This window comes from Pan troglodytes, chromosome 18, assembly GCF_028858775.2.
Source record: "Pan troglodytes isolate AG18354 chromosome 18, NHGRI_mPanTro3-v2.0_pri, whole genome shotgun sequence".
NCBI classification, from domain to species: domain Eukaryota; kingdom Metazoa; phylum Chordata; class Mammalia; order Primates; family Hominidae; genus Pan; species Pan troglodytes.
This window is the reverse complement of record NC_072416.2, coordinates 51,574,380-51,594,380: the sequence shown is the minus strand read 5'-3', so window position 1 is coordinate 51,594,380 and position 20,001 is coordinate 51,574,380. Positions and strand designations below refer to the sequence as shown.

General features: G+C 37.5%; 1 protein-coding gene across 5 annotated transcripts in view; it reads left to right on the top strand.

The window, feature by feature from the left end:
- The window catches only part of RPGRIP1L (RPGRIP1 like), a 118,256-nt gene that overhangs the window by 79,376 nt on the left and 18,879 nt on the right, over positions 1-20,001 (top strand). For 4 of the 5 annotated variants that reach the window (XM_063797133.1, XM_054668400.2, XM_009430803.5 and 1 more), the window contains 3 exons: positions 1,918-2,019; positions 2,479-2,638; positions 3,808-3,881. In XM_063797133.1, the coding sequence (XP_063653203.1) occupies positions 1,918-2,019; positions 2,479-2,638; positions 3,808-3,881 (336 nt within the window). The remainder of the gene's footprint in view (positions 1-1,917; positions 2,020-2,478; positions 2,639-3,807; positions 3,882-20,001) is intronic. The other variant, XM_001166735.7, reaches the window with a different exon arrangement.

The window sequence follows — 20,001 nt, the reverse complement described above, 5'->3', positions numbered from 1 at the left end:
ACCTATTTAATGTGCAATGAATGTTTAATAGGAATTTAAACTTAACATGTCAGAAACCAAACTCCTGATTATACCAACCCTCTTCCAAAATTTTTGCCTCTTTCACTGTTTCCCATTCTCTGTAAATGACATAATCGTTCACTTGATTGCACAGGCATGAAATTTTGGAGGCATCCTCTTGACTCCTCTTTTTGTCTCACCCCTACACCCAGGTCATCCACAAAAGGTGTCAGCTGTACTTTAAAAATATATACTGTATTCAGATTTTTACCATTCTCTGTGGTGGACTTTTTAGAAAATATATCTTCTTTGTAATTCACATATAACTTACATAGTAAAGGACATCAATCTTAAGCATAGAGCTCAATGGATTTTTAAATATGTATACACCTGTGTAACTACCACCCACATCAAAATATTCTGTCTCTCCAGAGCTTAAAATAATACCTGGCACATACAGAGCATTTAATATGTATGTGATAAATAATGAATTCAATAATTATAATTCAGTAGATGTTTTATCACTAGTATTTATGGAGTGCTTGTTATGTGCTTTATATACATTGGACTCATTTAATCCTCACAACAACCCTATGTAGTTGATACTAGAATTATTCCCGTTTAAAGATAGGGAAAGTGATGTTTAGAGAGGTTAAGTAACTTGTTCATGGCCCAAGTATTAGAACTGGGATTTGAACACAGTAGCCTGATTCCTAAGTAAATGACCACTAACATTAAAAAGACATAAACATAGAGGTGTTTGTTGCAATGTTAGTCATAATACCTAAAAACTGTGAACTAGTTAAATGTCCAACAGTAGTAAAATGGTTCATTAAGCCATGGCACACCCATGAATATAATATTCTATTGTCATTTAAAATTATGTTTTTCTAAGTTTCATATCAGGAGAAAATATTTGTGTTATGATATTAAATTTTTTAAATGCAACAGGATATATTGTATTTATAATGCAGTTATTACTGTGTAACCAAAATTTTTATTTCCATCAAAAATTAGTTTTAAAGAAATAGAAATCTAAGAAGTTTAATAGGTATTACCATTGAGTACTAGATTTATATTGATTTATTTTATATTTATCTTTTACATTTCCTTTATTGGCCATGTTTACTTTTAAAAATAGTAAAAGTCATAAGCTGTATTTTAAAACTAAACATTCGTTTGTTAACCCAGGAATAATAGCTAACTATAAATTCATATTTGATGAAATAAAAAGATGACATTGATTTTAAGGAATACCTACCTATGCTAGCATATGACATGTTTTAAATCACATGAGTAGTTTATAATCATCATAGAAATATTAGAAAATACAAAGAAGAAAAAAAAAACAGTGAAAATAAAAGTTAATGTTCCCAAATCTAAAACTCAGAGATCCTGTTTGGATGAATTTCCTTTCATACTTTTTCCCATGGAAATACACACATATGTATGTTTGCTTGCTTGTTTGTATTTTAATCAAACATAATACAACTATATATATAGTTCTATAAGTAGCTTTTTTACTCAACACTATGTTATGTATTCTCTGTAATGTTAATAAACACAGGTCTACATCATTTTTTTTTCATAGTTACACAGAAGTCAGGTATTTGGATATAGCATATTTTATTTAACTAATGCCCTGTTGAACATTTGCATTGCTCTCAGTTTTTTTTTTGCTATTGTAAACAGTGCTTCAATGAACTAAACTTGCAGTTCTTAAATTACATGTATATTTATATTTTAAAAAATATAAATACCATTTTATTGAAATATACTAAGTAAATTCAGTGTCATATGAGTAACTGTTATATTTGCTGCCAATTTTTAGTAGTTCAATATGTATATGATAGAATGATTTGGGATTTAGTAATAAATAAAAAATAACATACATGCGTGTTTTCACATTAATATAAGGAGACTTCTCCTCCTCCTGAAGATAGGAAGGAAATTTCACCAGAGGTAGAGCATATACCAGAAATAGAAATTAATATGCTGACTGTTCCACATGTTCCCAAGGTATGCATTTGTGTTAAAATTATTTTGGAAGGTTTAATTTGGTTCTTAAATACTTTGTCTTATAAGTTTTGACATGACTCAGAAAGTCATAGCATTTCCCCTATTTTTATATATGACTTCCTTGGAATAGAAAGTCAAAAATATGACAAGGGTAACAACCATAATTATACTGCTATTGGCAGGTAATATATGAATATTTGAATTAAAGTCTTAATGTAAAATTCATTTTGAGATTAGTACATTTTTTATTCTTAGTACATATTCAGATTTCCATTTATCTATATATTATCATTTGTCTGTACAAATTGAAGTGGTTGTTTTCTGAGTCTCATACATATTACATATCTGTATATTTAAGTCTCAAATTTACATGCTTTATTATTCAACTGTTCCAGCAATAATGCTATAAAATGTGATCTAAGCAATAATAAATATACCAGTGTGCTTTGATTTCTTCAGGTTTCACAAGAAAGCAGTGTAGATGAGGTAAAAGAGAATACTGAGAAAATGCAGCAAGGAAAAGATGATGTGTCTTTACTATCTGAAGGTCAGCTTGCAGAACAAAGCTTGGCATCTTCTGAAGATGAAACAGAAATAACAGAGGACTTGGAACCAGAAGGTGACTTTCTTATTTAAACTAACATTGTTTAGTTAACTCTGTGCTTTGTTTTATCTGTTAGAGTATGCATCATAGAACATCTTCATTTAATGGTAGCGTCTACTTCACGATACCTGTTTCTTGACAGAAATGATAGAATATAGTTCCATCTGCTTAGTTGTAGTTAGGTGGAGTTGTTGTATCTCTTCTTATTTCAACTTGGAGATCCACAATAGAATACAAGTGTTATTGCTGACCATGTTCCCAATTTATGTTTTAAACAGTTTTGTGTTCTCTTTGAGTTCAGTATTATTATCTGCATTAGCGTAGAGGTCTTGACTTTTTAAAAATTGAAATCCAGCCAAAAATGACCACTTACTGTATTTTTTAAAATCTGGTAAAAGCAAACAATCTGTAAGAATAGGAATGGGGAGGGGCAGAAGGGAAGAGATTACAGAGGGACCTGAGGAGATTTTTTGAGGTGATGGACATGTTCACTATCTTAACTGTGGTGTTGGTTTCACAGTTACACTTACGGCAAAACATCTAATTTTAGCCAGGCATAGTGTTGCACATCTGTGGTCCCAGCTACTTGGGAGGCTGAGAAGGGAAGATTACTTGAGCCCAGGACTTCGAGGCTGCAGTGTGCTATGATGGTGCCTGTGAATAGCCACTGTACCCCAGCCTGGGTAACATAGCAAGACCCTGTCTCTAAAAGTAATTAAAGAGTGTGTGTGTGTGTGTGTGTGTGTGTGTGTGTGTCAAATATTGCAGTTTAATTGTGTGTAGTTTATTGTCTGTCAGTTTTATTTCAACAAAGCAATAAAAATTTTAAAACTTGAAAATAATAAGAATAGCATTGACTTACATAACATTACTGGTCAGACTGTTAAAAAACATCTGTTACCCTATGCTTCTCTTTTTAAAATTTTTTTCTTAAATTTCACAATAAGCTGTATTTTTATTGGCATTTCCTTTGCTTCTACCAAAATTAACCTTGAAATTTTTAGTCTTTTTTTTTCCTAAAATGTAATGTGTCTGTAAACAAATTTGCTACTAAAAAAGATCTAGATATAATTACCATGTTTCTTAAGGTTATCTTATGGTGTGTGCTTGTTTCTCTTTATTTTACAGGGTATAAGTAGAATTGGTTTAACTTGTGTAAATGTTACCCTTTTATTTTTTAACAGTTGAAGAGGACATGTCAGCTTCTGACAGTGATGACTGTATTATTCCAGGTCCTATCTCCAAGAATATCAAACAGGTCAGTAACTTGATGCCAACTAGAAATGTTCTGAAATAAGGCTGCCTTTCATTCACAGTACATATGTAGTCTTCATATATAAAAATCTTAAGGAAAACTATTTCTGGAAAAACTTTAATGTTTCTCATAATCTTAACCAAGTAGTCATCTACTACAAGAAATTTTTATGTATGGTTTCATTATGTAATGGACTATAACATGTAAGTATTATTTTCACAAAGAGTACCTTAAATCTGTACCTCCAATAGTTACTTGCTGAAACTAGCTGACTTCTTGACTCCTTTTCAAGACTAGCATACCAAGATGTGTTGAAGAATATTTGAACTTTAAAGAATTCAAAATGTGAGATGCTCTTTGAAACTATAATAGTTTGCCTATGTGAATTCATAGACTACTCTTACCTAGATATATCCACTGATAATATGTTACAGTTATTTCATTTCTGCCAAAACAAATGAAGCCTTCTTAGAAAGCAATTAATCTTGTGCCGGTATACTTTGCTTTTCTTAGAGCACATGGCTGAAAAGTAGTATGTAAATTGAAATTTTGAGAAGAGAATTATATTTTTTTAAATATATATGGGAAGTATACTGTTTACCAGAGCATTTTTTATTGTAAGAGGGAAAAAGTTTTTATAAAGTAAATGTAAGTAGAGTAAAAAGCTCTAGCTTTTTCTATTCATCTACGTGAATTTTTCTTAAGTGATTAATTGTACTTTTGTAGAATTTTTAGTTTATTGATAAGAATTGGAATATTTCTTTTAACTCTTCCTTCACACATTCTTAGTTTAATCTCTCTTTAAAACAAAACCACAGACCAGGCACAGTGCTTCACACCTGAAATCCCAACACTCTGGGAAGCCAAGGCAGGAGGATCATGTGAGCACAGGAGTTCAAGGCTGCAGTGAGCTATGACTGCACCACTGCACTGCAGTCTGGGTGACAGAGTGAGATTCTGTCTCTCAAAAAATAAAGAAATAAAGCAAAACAATAGAACAGAACATTTCAGTTGTTGTCACAGATTCCTCCATGAAATAGAGATATCCATCGTTTCTGTGCTTGATAAATACAAATAGAACATTTTATCTGTCCAAAGTTTTATCATTATTATTATATATTTATTAATTACAATAACAGCATCCAATCTATGAAAACTCCTACTTAGACCTGCAATAGAACCATGTGTATGTTGGCAACGTGGCTAGCATCTCAGTGAAGTTGTACATTGCTCTTAACTAAGGTAGAATAAACTTTAATTTAACAAAGAAGTTTAGCAAAATAAATAACTGTTTCTCTAAATATTCAGATAATTCTAATGTACATATATATTTTTTCTTTCTAATAAACTGGATTTTTTTCTCATTACCTAAGGGAAAATAATTTGTCTTACTTTGCTACAGCCTGATACGGTCTTCACTACCATTCCAAAATTTGATTTCCTATAATGGGTTCAGATGCTATCTCAAATGTGAACATCATTTAAAGCAAGCAATTCTTCATGCTTCAGCTCCCATGGGCTTTAAAAAATTCTATTTTCAGCAGCAGTCACTGACCAGCATCCTATGTTTCCTTAGTTTGTTTTGTGTTACTATAAAGGTATACCTGAGGCTGGGTAATTTACAAAGAAAAGTGGTTTATTTGGCTCACAGTTCTGCAGGCTGTACAAGAAGCATGGCACTGGCATCTGCATTTGGTGAGGGCCTCAAGCTGCTTCCACTCATGGCATAAGGATAAGGGGAGCTAGAGCATGTGTAGATCACATGGCAAGAGAGGAAGCAGGAGAGAGAGAGGTGAGAGTTGCCAGGTTCTTTATAACAATCAGCTCTCAAGGGAACTAACAGAGTGAGGGCATTAATCTATTCGTGTGGGATTTGCTCCCATGACCCAAACACCTCCCAATAGACTCCACCTCCCCACACTGCCACACTGCGGATTAAATTTTTTTTTTTTTTTTTGAGACGGAGTCTCGCTCTGTCGCCCAGGCTGGAGTGCAGTGGCGCGATCTCGGCTCACTGCGGATTAAATTTTAACATTACCTTGGTGGAGACGAACAAACCATATTCATACCATAGCATATTGTTAACAGGTGAAATTTAATTTTGGTAAATTATATACCAAATTTAGTAAAATGGTATCATCTGAAAGCCTGGGAACAAAACTCAAGAAATCATAATGGCTAATGATATAATTTGAATGAAGGTGTCCCCTCCAAAATTTATGTTGAAACTTAATCCCCAATGCAACATTATTAAGAAATGTGGCCTTTAGGAGTTGATTAAGTCATGAGGACAGAGCTCTGGTGAATGGGATTAGCACCCTTTTGAAAGGGCTTGATATTGAAGAGAAGTTATCTTGCTCTTCTGCCATGTAAGAACACAGCATTCCTCCTCTGAAGAGGATGCAACAACAAGGCACCATCTTGGAAACAGAGAGCAGCCCTCACTAAACCCCAAACCTGCTGACACCTTGATCTTGGACTTCCCAGTCTCCAGAACTCTGAGAAATAAATTTCTATTATTCATAAATTACCCAGTCTGTGATACTTTGTTGTAGCAGCACAAATGGACTAAGACAGTGAAATACAGGATTTTCTATTGATTTTACCAGTTTTTGTGTGTACTACTTTAGCAAATCATTTAATATGAATAATAGAACCTTTCTCTTTAAAGATTGCAAAAGTGGTACAAAGAACTTCTGTATATTCCTTACCTGGATTCACAAATTTTAAGTCTTTACTCTATTTGTTTTATCATTTCTAGTCTCTCTCCTGTATATGCATATAGTGTACATACTTAGGTATTTACTTATAAACATACAGTCTTTCATACATAATTGTTATGAACCATTTGAATGTTGCAGAAATCATGCCCCTTTAATTCTAAACACTTCAGAACAATTATATAATATTGTTATCTAATCTACGGTTTTCATTAGAATTTTGCCAGTTGTCCTAGTAATACCATTTATAGCATCTTATTCATATGGTCCAAGATCCAATCCAGATCACACATTGCATTTTGTTTTCATGCCTCTTTAGCCTGCATTAATCTGTAATGGTTCTTCAGGCTTTCTTGTAGTCTTTTATAACAGTGATACTCTTTAATACAGGCCATTTACATTGTAACATATTCTTCATTGGATTTGTCTGGTGTTTCCTCAAGATCAGGTTCCAGTTATGCATTTTGGTAGGAATACAGAAGCGATACTGTGTACTCTTCATTGCATCATATCAGGAGGCAGAAAATGTCATTTTGCCTGATTATTGATGGTGTTAACTTTGGTTGAAGTGTTGTTTCATAAATCCTTTTGTAAGCTTAAAAATACTTGTGGTTCATTAGTTTTTTCTTTTGTCTTCTCTTTAAGAACTGCTTCTGGTAAAAATCTCAGAACAGTGAAACATAGCTTTCATAGGAAGGAATGTATTACTGAATGCCTGTTATGTGCTAAGTACATCCTATGTTAATATTTCCTCACAACAATTCTTCATTTATTAGCATCCATTGTGTGTCAGGCAGGCATAAAAGAAGCAGTTCCTTCCCTCAAAGAATTCATAGTCTGTAGGGGAAACACAATTAAAATGCATAGTGGTCTGCGCCAGGAGAATGGAATGCATGGGGTGCTATGGGAGCATTCAGAAGGGGTCCCTAAGTCAGCATGAGGGGTCTTCCCTTCATCAAGGATGACTTCCTAGAGTCAGTAAAGCTGGAGCCAGTGTTGAAGATGATTAGGAGTTCATGAAAAGGGTGAGAAAATCATAGGCCAAAGGAATGAAAAGCATGAGAATCTGAGAGAACGTAGTGCATGGCTTGTTCTGGAATTCAGAATGGTTTCAGGATGGGCCAAGCCTATTATGGTATGCTTAGGGAGCCCAGGAGAATAGGCTGAAAAGGGAGGCATAATCCAGAGCATTGAGGCCTCTGAGATTTTTAAGGAATGGGGATAGAAGATCACCCATTCATTAAACAGATATATATGTAGTGAGCATTTGCTGTGTTCCTAGCCTTGTTTTAGGGACTGGGAATAGATCCACGAATACAAAAAATTAGGCTCTTGATCTTAAGGAGTTTGCATGCTTGATCACATTTTGAAAGATCATGCTGTCAATAACGTAAAAAACAGATTAGAGGCACAAACTAGTTAGAAAGGAATTAGATAACCCTACTCTATAGTTATCCCTACTTTTTAAAAAATTGCCTCTATTTTATAATGTCACAAAATTAGGACTAGAATTAGTGTCCTAGATAAGTATCATTTATGCCAGTTACACTGTGAATTTGAATTATCTGATATACTGTGTAAGCAATTTAAGATCAGTTTCTTTTCTTCATGTTACAGAATCTGACAGTTCCTAGTTATTTCTTAGAAATGTTGATCCTTAAAAGGAATCTAACAGATTTCCCAGTACTTCTACATATTACTTGGTTCTTTCTCTTTTCTTCATGTCTGTGATGTATAATTAATCATAGATTACTTCATTTTGTTTCATTTCATTTACAACATTTATGAGCTTCACTTTGTCAGTATGAAATGCTTGTCCCCTCCTTTCCTTTCCAAAGTGGCGTAATTAGTGTTAGCATCTTTTTTAACAGGCTACATAAAGTTTAGTGGCTGGATTAAATCAAGTCATTAACATAATGTGCCACCCAATTTGCCCCTATCTTTCTTCGTTTCCCGGACATCAAAGTGCCACATAGCGCAAGTGTAATTGGGCCTTGCTGGCCTGTCAGATTCCGTCAGCCTGACAACTGCTGCTTTTACTAAAAAGCTTCTAGGCATGATAATTAATGGCGAGTGTGGGGGGACAGAAGTCTGAGAGATGTAAAACTTTGGACATTTCTCTATGAATATTTTATTAATTTGAATAATCAGAAGTTAACAGTATAAATTTGATGTATAATACATTGATTAAAAACCTTGTTTCAGGTCCTCAAAATAGACATCAAAACTGAACATTTGCATCTGCCATGGCATTAAAAAAAATTAACAATCCATCTTTTGCATTATTTCTAATTTTATCATTCAGTAGTGCAGCTTTCATTTTTCACAACAAAATGTATTGCCATGAAGTCACAGCTGTCTTAAAATGTGCCCACAGGTGAGAATGGGAAATTACAGGCTGAAAGAGCAATGGACTCTTCTGTGCAGTGCATATTTACATCATTCTCTTTCTCTGTTCCTACTCCTAGCAGTTGTGTGAAAACTGCCATATTCAATTGGACTAAATTGCAGTTCCACCTGGAAACTAGGTACTCTGAACAATGAGCTGGCATTCCCAGGTGATTACAATAACGATGTTCAGCAAAGTATGTTTAAAACTTTGAAAGGCACAATGCAGAAATCAATTCACTCGCTTTAGAATTCGCATATGAAAAATTATTAAATCACTTAGGAATCAAATATGATATCTTATCAGTGGATAAAATAAGCCACTCTCAATGTTTTACATGTGGAAGCTTAAGCTAGATAGAGAGTAGGTTTTAAAATATATTTTACTTGGCCGGGTGCGGTGGCTCACACCTGTAATCCCAGCACTTTGGGAGGCTGAGGTGGGCAGATTACCTGAGGTCAGGAGTTCTAGACCAGTCCAAACAACATGGTGAAACCCTGTCTCTACTAAAAACACAAAAATTAGCCGGGCGTGTTGGCGGGCACCTGTAATTGCAGCTACTCGGGAGGGGAGGCAAGACAGTCCTTGAGCCTGGGAGGCAGAGGTTGCAGTGAGTCGAGATTGCACCACTGCACTCCAGCCTGGGCAACAGAGCAAGACTCTGTCACAAAAATAAATAAATAAAAATAAAATATATTTTATGTAAAACTGGAAATGTTGACATACTCTCCTAGTAGAAATTGCTTTTAAAACTATTTTTTATGCTTTGCAATTTAACTAACTCTTACTAATATACCATCAACATTTTTCCATAACAGTATACTCTATTTCTTTCAACATACCTATAATATTCCATTATATGGCTATACTATATTTATTTAAATAAGCCCCTTTTGATGGACCCTTAAGTTTCTATGATTTTTTGCTAATACAAATATATCTGCTTAAGATGAACATTATTATATATAACAATGTTTGAAAATTCATGTTTTCTCCTATTACACTCTTTGCCAAACTAATGAATAAATTTTGCCTTAGTGATGATTTCATTTAAAAAGAAACAAATGGGGCCAGATGTGGTGGCTGACACCTGTAATCCTAACACTTGAGGAAGTCCAAGGCAAGAGGATTGTTTGAGGATAGCAGTTCAGGACCAGCCTGGGCAATGTAACAAGACCCCCATCTCTACAAAAACAATTTTTTTACATTGGCCAAGCCTGGTGACACATGCCTGTAGTCCTAGCTACTCTGAAGGCTGAGGTTGGAGGATCGCTTGAGCCCAGGAGTTCAGGGCTGCAGAGCTGGAATCATACCACTGCAGTCCAGCCTGTGTGACAGAGGAGAACCTGTCGCTGCAACACACACACACACAAAAGAAATACAAAAAGGTCTATATATATATTTTTATTTGCACATACAGACATGACATTTAGGTTTATGTAAGCAAAGAAAATGTTTGGGAAAATGTACATCTGACAGCGTTAGCAGTGAATATCTCTAGGGCAGGAGTCAGCAAACAATGGCCCATGTGCCAAATCCAGCCCTCTACTGTTATTGGAACCCAGCCACCCGTTCGTTTACATATTATCTATTGCTGCTTTCACTCCACAAGGGCAGAGTTGAATACCATATAGCTGCAATGCCAAAAACATTTGTATTCATCCTTTTACAGAAAAAAAAAATTGCCAATTCATGAGTTAGGTGGTAGAATGAAACAAGGAACTTTCATATTTGACATTTGGTAATTTATATTGTTGGATTATTTTTAATGGTGAGCATCGATTGACTCGAAAAAGGAAGTAGTTAGCTAATTCTGTACTAAAATGTTGAATAATAGCAAAATAACTGTTTAACATGAATGTTGTGAAAGCTTTTCTATAAAGATGTTAGAAGTCTCCATGGATGGAAGATGAATCTTTTTTGGTTTAGAGCAATATTTCTCAAAGTGTGATCCCCAGAGTTCAGCATCAGCATCTGCATCACCTGAGAATTTGTAAGAGATGCAAATCCTTGGCCCCACCAGAGACCTAATGAATTAGAAGTTCTATGGAGTCCACCAATCCGTGTTTTATCAAATGATTCTGGGGTATGCTAAAATGCAAGAACCATAGCTTTAGAAAAAAGTGGTACTTTTCACCCTTGGCTGCACATGAGAATCGTCTGGGGAGCACTGTTAAATGCCAGGGCCCAGGCTCCACCTAGATAAATTAAGTCAGAATTTTGTTTATAGCTCCCCTGGTGATTCTAATGTGCAGCCAAAATCAAGAACCACTGTACTACAACATCTGTTCTCAGTGATGGTGAAAGGAGAGTAGCATATCAAAATCACCTGAAATTGAGGGTGATTTTTAAAATTCTCCTTGCTTCACATTGCTGCAATGTGTCACATCCCTCAGGTTTGTATCTATTTATACACATTTATACACACACACACACACACCATTTTTATGGTGATGAAATAATACCAATTTATAATTATTCGGCCTAATTATTTGGAGATTAATTTGATATTAGGGCAGGAAAAAAATAATCCAAATCACTGCAAGGACATAGTAATTTATAGGGCATATAAGGACACCATGACAATGTTCTAAAAATAAGTACTCTTAAAGCTAGCACTGTTTTGATCCCCATCACTGAAGTTTGCAACATTTACCTTATTTGTTTAATATAGTACATTTTAACAGAACATGTTAGAAAAGATAGATTACTGCCATGGATGAAAACTGGGTGGTTTTCTTTTGTTTCTTAAAAACCTTATTACCTTGACAGCTTGAGATTCTGGAGACATCACCTTTGTATGTACTTATTATTATTATTTTAAATAATCAACAGTTGTTAAAATAAACAGTTAAACAGTTATTAAACAATCAAAATGCTTTAATCAGAACTTGTATGAGGAGTGGATTTGATGCACAATGTAAGAGGAAGCTTTGGAGCCTGATGTGAAGGACTGAAGGGGATTTTTTTGAGTCTTTGAGAGGATGTCTCTGCCCATGCCCAGCCTGAAGAAGGGAACTTGTAAGAATCACCATTAATTAATATGCATTCCTACCCTACTTACATATGGCTCTGTCAATACCAGTGGTTGAGTCTGATTGTTTTAACCAACTGTTTTGAGCTTGTCTTAGAGCTCACCCCAATTAAAATTTGTACTCTTCAAGAGCATTGACATAGATCTTGGCCTTCTATTTCCATTTTGTCTCTGTTGTTTTGTTACAAAGTAACAAGTTCTACATACTGTGGCTCCTACAGGTAGGCTTTATTTGTATCTATGTACACACACACACACAGTATTTTTATAAATAATACCAATTTATAATTATCTGGAGATTAATTTGATAATACTTTATGGTTGAAATTCTCTTACCTATTACCCAGCAATTCTGCTCCTAAGGGAATCATGCATGTATACAAGAAAACATAAAAGGATATTTAATGCAACATTGTTTGTAATAGCAAAAAATTGTAAACAACGTAACATAAAAGGATATTTTATGCAGCGTTGTAATAGCAAAAAATGGTAAACAACATAATTGTTCATCAGCAGGTAAATAAATGTACTATAGATTATATATGAAATATAAATAGGATTCTGTACAACAGTTAATATGAATAAATTGGATTTGAAAAATAAATGTGATAAATCTCAAAAATATAGTACTGAGTATAAAAAACCAGAAATTGCAGAATGATTAATAAGAATATGATACCACAAATATAAAACCAAAAAACAGAAAACAATACTGTATGTTGTTTATAGATATACACACATGCAGTAGAAAATATAAAGGCATGTTTGGGAATGATACAACCAACTTCAAGATAGTGGTAACCATTGGGGAATGAGGAAGGGAGGGGAAAGGATTTGGCAGCTGGCAGTTTTACCTGTATCTGAAATATTTTATTTCTTCAAAAACAACAATAAAAAGACTTAAGTTGGTTATAGAAAAATGGTAACATCTGTTTGAGATGGCTGACTAGTTGAATATGCCAAATTATTTTCTGTACTTTCTCATGTTTGAAATGTTTTATAATAAAAAATTAAAGAAATGCCTATTCATTTTAGAAACTTGGAATAAAATTAAGCTCACCTGTAATCTCACCATAATTAGATTTAAATGTAACTGACTGAAACAAGTTGCAAGACCTTTATCATAGGCCATTCTCAATTATGCAGTACTATTTTTAAGGGTTGTCAGGTTGAATTAGTTTTCAGAAGCCCAACAATTCAACTCCAGTATGGCTGCGTGTAGTGGCTGAAACCAGAGGAAGAATTCAGCACAATCCTGTGAAGTAGGATGTGAAAATTTTAAGCATGCCAATAATAAGCCTAAGTAAACACTTTAGATCACATAGAAAAATATGATCCAAAGTATGAATTATCATCAGTCAGGAAGCAATAGTGGAATTGAGCCAAAATCACAAGAGCTATAATTTATTTTTTTAGAGTAATACAAGCTGTCATCACATTTCTAGATCATTTAATCACATAACATATAGTGTCCATCTATACAGACAACTAAAAATAAGTTGCATGGAGTTCTGATTTGAATGACTTCTGTTCACCACAAAAAAAATTTTTTTTTTTTTGAGAGACAGGGTCTCACTCTATCACCCAGGGTGGAGTGTAGTAGTGCAGTCTCACCTCACTGAAACCTCTGCCTCCCATGTTCAAGCGATTCTCCTGCCTCAGCCTCCCGAGTAGCTGGGATTACAGTCACACACCACCACACCTGGCTAATTTTTGTATCTTTAGTAGAGAAGGGGTTTCACCATGTTGGCCAGGCTGGTCTTGAAGTCATGGTCTCAAGTGATCCACTTGCCTCGGCCTCCCAAAGTGCTGGGATTACAGGCGCGAGTCCCCACGGCCAGCCCACAATCAAAATTTATAAATGTTCTTTTTACATGGTGATACTGACATCTTGCTAACTGAGGACGCTAATAGGGTAATTGGTGAACAAGAAAAAAAGAACTGAGAAGAAGCATCTTACCTGGTAACAAAAATTCATACACGTAGAGGGGAAACAAAACAGGAAAAGTCTAAAGCCTATGCTGTCTGGCCAATTTCCTTATCAAAGGATGCTGGTAGCCTGCAGAGGAATGACCTGTCATGTTGCTCTAGTAATTCTGAACAATTATTATTCATCTCTTTAAAAGGCTTTGCTTCAATTACTGTCATTTGAATCAGTATATTATTTAGGACCTCTTCCAATTCACCTGATTGAAACTTTTTCCCATTTTCTTTTTTTTTTTTTTTTTTTTTTTAGTATTTATTGATCATTCTTGGGTGTTTCTTGGAGAGGGGGATTTGGCAGGGTCATAGGACAATAGTGGAGAGAAGGTCTGCAGATAAACCCGTGAACAAAGGTCTCTGGTTTTCCTAGGCAGAGGACCCTGCGGCCTTCCGCAGTGTTTGTGTCCCTGGGTACTTGAGATTAGGGAGTGGTGATGACTCTTAACGAGCATGCTGCCTTCAAGCATCTGTTTAACAAAGCACATCTTGCACCGCCCTTAATCCATTTAACCCTGAGTTGACACAGCACATGTTTCAGAGAGCACGGGGTTGGGGGTGAGGTTATAGATTAACAGCATCCCAAGGCAGAAGAATTTTTCTTAGTACAGAACAAAATGGAGTCTCCTATGTCTACTTCTTTCTGCACAGACACAGTAACAATCTGATCTCTCTTTCTTTTCCCCACATTTCCCCCTTTTCTATTCAACAAAACCGCCATCCTCATCATGGCCGGTTCTCAATGAGCCGTTGGGTACACCTCCCAGACGGGGTGGCGGCTGGGCAGAGGGGCTCCTCACTTCCCAGACATGGCGGCTGGGCAGAGGGGTCCCCCCACCCCCCAGACGGGGTGGCCACCGGACGGAGGCGCCCCCCCACCCCCTAGACGGGGCGGCCGCCAGGCGGAGGCGTGCCCCCCCCCACCCCCCAGATGGGGCAGCCGCCGGGCTGAGGCGCCCCCCCCCCCCCAGTTCCCAGACGGGGTGGCGGCCGGGCGGAGGCGCTCCCCACCACCCAGATGGGGTGGCCGGGCGGAGGCGCTCCCCACATCCCAGACAATGGGCGGCCTGGCAGGGACGCTCCTCACTTCCCAGACTGGGCTGCCAGGCAGAGGGGCTCCTCACTTCCCAGACGATGGGCGGCCAGGCAGAGACGCTCCTCACTTCCTAGACGGGTTGGCGGCTGGGCAGAGGCTGCAATCTCGGCACTTTGGGAGGCCAAGGCAGGCAGCTGGGAGGTGGAGGTTGTAGCAAGCCGAGATCACGCCACTGCACTCCAGCCTGGGCAACATTGAGCACTGAGTGAGCGAGACTCCGTCTGCAATCCCGGCACCGGGGGAGGCTGAGGTGGGCAGATCACTGGAGGTCAGGAGCTGGATACCAGCCCGGCCAACATGGCCAAACCCTGTCTCCACCAAAAATACAAAAACCAGTCAGGTGTGGTGACGCACACCTGCAATCCCAGGCACTCGGCAGGCTGAGGCAGGAGAATCAGGCAGGGAGGTTGCAGCGAGCCGAGATCGCGGCAGTACAGTCCAGCCTGGGCAACAGAGGGAGACCGTGGAAAGCGGGAGACTGAGACGAGGGAGAGGGGGAGGGGGAGGGACTCCCATTTTCTTATGTTGAAAAATTTCAAACATACAGAAAAGTAGAAATAATAGTACCCTACCACCTAGATTCAACAATATTCACCTGTCTTGAGATAGTCTTATTTCATTAAAGTCTATAACAGCAAGAGTTCTATATATTTGTCGGCAGTTAATAACCACTCCCCAAAACTTAGTAGCACATAATTTCCTTTTTTTTTTTTTAGGAGGAGTCTCGCTCTGTCACCTAGACTGGAGTGCAGTGGCGCAATCTCAGCTCACTGCAACCTCCACCTGCCGGGTTCAAGTGATTCTTCTGCCTCAGCCTCCCGAGTACCAGGCACGTGCCACCACGCCCAGCTAATTTTTTGTATTTTTAATAGAAACAGGGTTTCACCGTGTTAGCCAGGATGGTCTCGATCTCCTGACCTCATGATCTGCCTGCCTCTGCCTCCCAAAGTGCTGGGATTACAGGCATGAGCCAGTGCGCCCAACCATAATAAATATTTTTTAAATGAGAAGGCAATAATACCTGCAGCTTCACATAGTTCTGGCAATAAATAAAAGATATTCTAGGCTGGGCACTGTGGTTCACACCTGTGATCCTGGCACTTTGAGAGGTCGAGGTGGGAGGATTGCTTGAGGCCAGGAGTTTGAGACCAGTCCGGGCAACATAGTGAAACCCCGTCTCTACAAAAAATTTAAAAAATATCTGGGTATGTTGGCATGCTCCTCTAGTCCCAGCTACTCAGGGGGCTGAGATGGGAGGATCACTCGAGCCTGGGAGATTGAGGCTGCAGTGAGTTGTCATCTTGCCACTGCACTTCAGCCTGGACAACAAAGCAAGAACCTGAAGAAAAATAAAAAAAGATATTCTGAATATATAAAAGATATACAGTCTCCACTATTTCATTAAATATTTATTGACAGTGTATGTTGGGGAGGATGTGAAGTAGCAAAAAATGAGTAAGATATTGGTCCTGCCCTCCTGAAGCCCAGAGTCTATAGACAGAGGCAAATATGTGAACAGTTCCATGTAGTACAACGTGATGGAGAAGTGCAGTAAGGGCCCAGAGGAGGAAACAACCAACTTGCTCTTGGAGATCAGTATTGCTGTCATAAAGGAGAGGATGTGTGGTTCAGGGCCTCACAGGAGTGGAATTCTGGTGGAAAAGATTTCACACAATAAATAACAGATGCAAAAACTGAGCAATATAAAACAGCACACCATGAGTTTAAAGGAGTGGCTAGAGTGTAAGGCAATAGGAATATTTTCAGGCAGAAAGATGATATTTGATTGGTTTTTAGGAAGAGAATTCTGCTACCATAAGGAGAATGGTTGGGACTGCAGACAAGAGATTAGAGATGAGTGCCTCACCTCTCTCTGTCATGAGAGTAGATCCACTCATTTATTGTGTACTACATAACACAATGAGCAATCTAATAGTCCCTACCGTCACTGAGCTTACAGTCTCATAACGCTCATCAATCGGCTACCAGTTCGCTCTCAAATCTCTTACATCAGTTCCTTCTATTTTCTCCCTCCTTGTTCTGTCAAATTTCTACCTTCTGATAACTAGGAAGCTATTGTATTAGTTACCCCCATGAGAACTTAGTATTTTCTCTAGAGATAAAAAATGGAAAAGAAACAACATCTTATTTTTATCTCCCCAACAGTTAAAACAATGTCTGAAATATATGCTTTCAACAATTCAGTGAATCATTGAGTGGTTTTTTTGTTTGTTTGTTTGTTTTGAGACAGGGTCTCACCCTGTCACCCAGGCTACAGTGCATAGAGTGCAGTGGCAAGATCATGGCTCCCTACAGCCCCAACCTCTCAGGCTCAAGCGATCCTCCAACCTCAGCCTCCCAGGTAGCTGGGACCACAGGCACATGCCACTCCAAGGCCTGGCTATTTGTGTGTGTGTGTGTGTGTGTGTGTGTGTGTGTGTGTGTGTGTGTGTGGTTTTTGTTTTGTTTTATTTTTTGGAGAGACGTGTTTTCACCATGTTGCTCAGGCTGGTCTCCAACTCCTGGGCTCTTGGGCTCCTGGGCTTAAGCGATCTGCCCCTCCTCGGCCTCCCAAAGTGCTGGAATTTATAAGCATGAACCACTGCACCTGGCCAATTGTGGAGATATTTAGGAAGTAAAATGAGCAGGAATGGGTGACCTTTAGGATATAGTGGGTGTGAAAAAAATGGAAAGGCAAGGATGCTGCTATGTCTTCTGGTTGTAGGGGACTAGGTGGATGGTGATGTCATCGGCTGAGATAGGAAATAACACAGTATGAATAGGATTGGGGGAGAGGAGAGGGAATGAGTTCATTTCTGACATGCTGAGATGAAGTTGTCTATTATGCAGTTAATGTGCTTCTCAATCTTAAGATTTTTTTTTTTTTTTTTTTTTGAGACAGAGTCTCGCATTGTCTCCCGGGCAGGGGTGCAGTAGCGCAATCTCGGCTCACTGCAACTTCCGCCTCCCAGGTTCCAGCGATTTTCCTGCCTCAGCCTCCCAAGTAGATGGGATTACAGGTGCCTGCCACCACACCCAGCTAATTTTTTGTAATTTTAGCAGAGACGGGGTTTCACTATGTTGGCCATGCTGGTCTCAAACTCCCGACCTCATGATCCGCCCACCTCTGCCTCCCAAAGTGCTGGGATTACAGGCATGAGCCACTGCGCCGGGCCAATCTTCAGATCTTTATACAAAATCTAGTTGAACTTTTTTTTTTTTTTTTTTTTTTTTTGAGACAGAGTCTTGCTCTGTCTGCCAGGCTGGAGTGCAGTAACGCAATCTCGGCTCACTGCAAGCTCCGCCCCCCGGGTTCACGCCATTCCCCTGCCTCAGCCTCCCGAGTAGCTGGGACTACAGGTGCCCGCCACCACACCCGATTGATTTTTTGTATTTTTAGTAGAGACAGGGTTTCACCGTATTTAGCCAGGATGGTCTCGATCTCCTGACCTCGTGATCCGCCCGCCTCAGCCTCCCAAAGTGCTGGGATTACAGGCGTGAGCCACTGCCCCCGGCCTAGTTGAACTTTTTAATCAGAGGGGCTTGAACACAACCAGAATTGTTCCAGCATTGAAAAATAAATTGTCTAGCATCATTTGTCAAAATTTGTGTCTGGAAAATTCTTTATTTAGAGCTTACTTTCTTAGATAAAAGCTGCTTAAAATGTACCCCTTTTAGGATTTATTTCAAGTTGATTCATGTAGCATTAAATGAATGAAGAAACAATAACTGATCATTTCTGCCAGGTGTATTGGTCAGAGAATTAAAAAGGACATTTGATCGAAGTAATGGCAGTAGTGTAGAGATCAAAAAAAAAAAAATTGACCAGAAATAAGATAGACATCATAAAAAGAATTTTAAAGTTATTTTATTTTTTTGATAATACAGTGAGTTTTCTTTTTTGTTGTTTTGGTGTTTGGGGTTTTGTTATTTTGTTTTTGTGTTTTGGCTAGGATCCAAGTGAATAGTTTTATCTAGGATTGTATTTTAAACTTTAAAGAGTTGCATGTAGTCTTATTTGACAGTCTAAATTGGTTCTTACAATAATGCAAGTTTTCATATGGGGATTGTAGAGCTAATATATTATTAATAAAATAACCACTTAGATAAATTTGATTCCCCTGCTATTTACAAGTTCATTTACTTCTTCATTAGGTTCTGTGATAAACAATTTTAAATTCCTCTTTTCACAGAGTAGAAATAAGTATGTATAGCACTTTTTTTCTTTTTGTAGCTATTTTCCTTTAATTCTTTTGTGCAGAAACATAAATGTTGTATAAGATGTTATTGCTATAATTCTAAGTTTGTCAAATTCCAACTTATGTAGAAGACTTAACTATACATTATGCTACACTTGGACCAGAATTATAAAATATATGTATTACAGTATTTTCACTACCACGATACATTTTAAGGGAAAAAAAATCATTTAAAATATTTTCTTTACCATGTAGTCTTCAGCGAGCAGGGAAGGGGTTTTCTGAAGTGAGATTAGACAATAGAGCCAACTTCATTTTTTATGCACGTGAACGGAGAGGGCTTGAGGTTATTAGTTGAAACCGAGTAACCTTTCCAGGCTTTCATCTCTTTCTTTTCAAATTTGAATATGAAAAGCATATTCAAGTCAAAGACCATCACTTTAATGACATTTGGCAGTCATTTGATTTATTAGGTTTTAGAAAAAATTTTCCTTTAAATATTTCATCATACTATGCTAATCCTAGTAATATTGCCAGCTGCAGCCTTGTACCTGTATTAGTGGAGACAGAATGGTGTGGAATTTTCTCTGTCATCCTAGTAAAATTTCCATGAATCTACTGAATAATAAAATAACCTTATTGAAATATTCAGATTTGGGTTTTTAGTTAAAGTGTCTTAGAATACATAATAAAAGAAAATGTCTT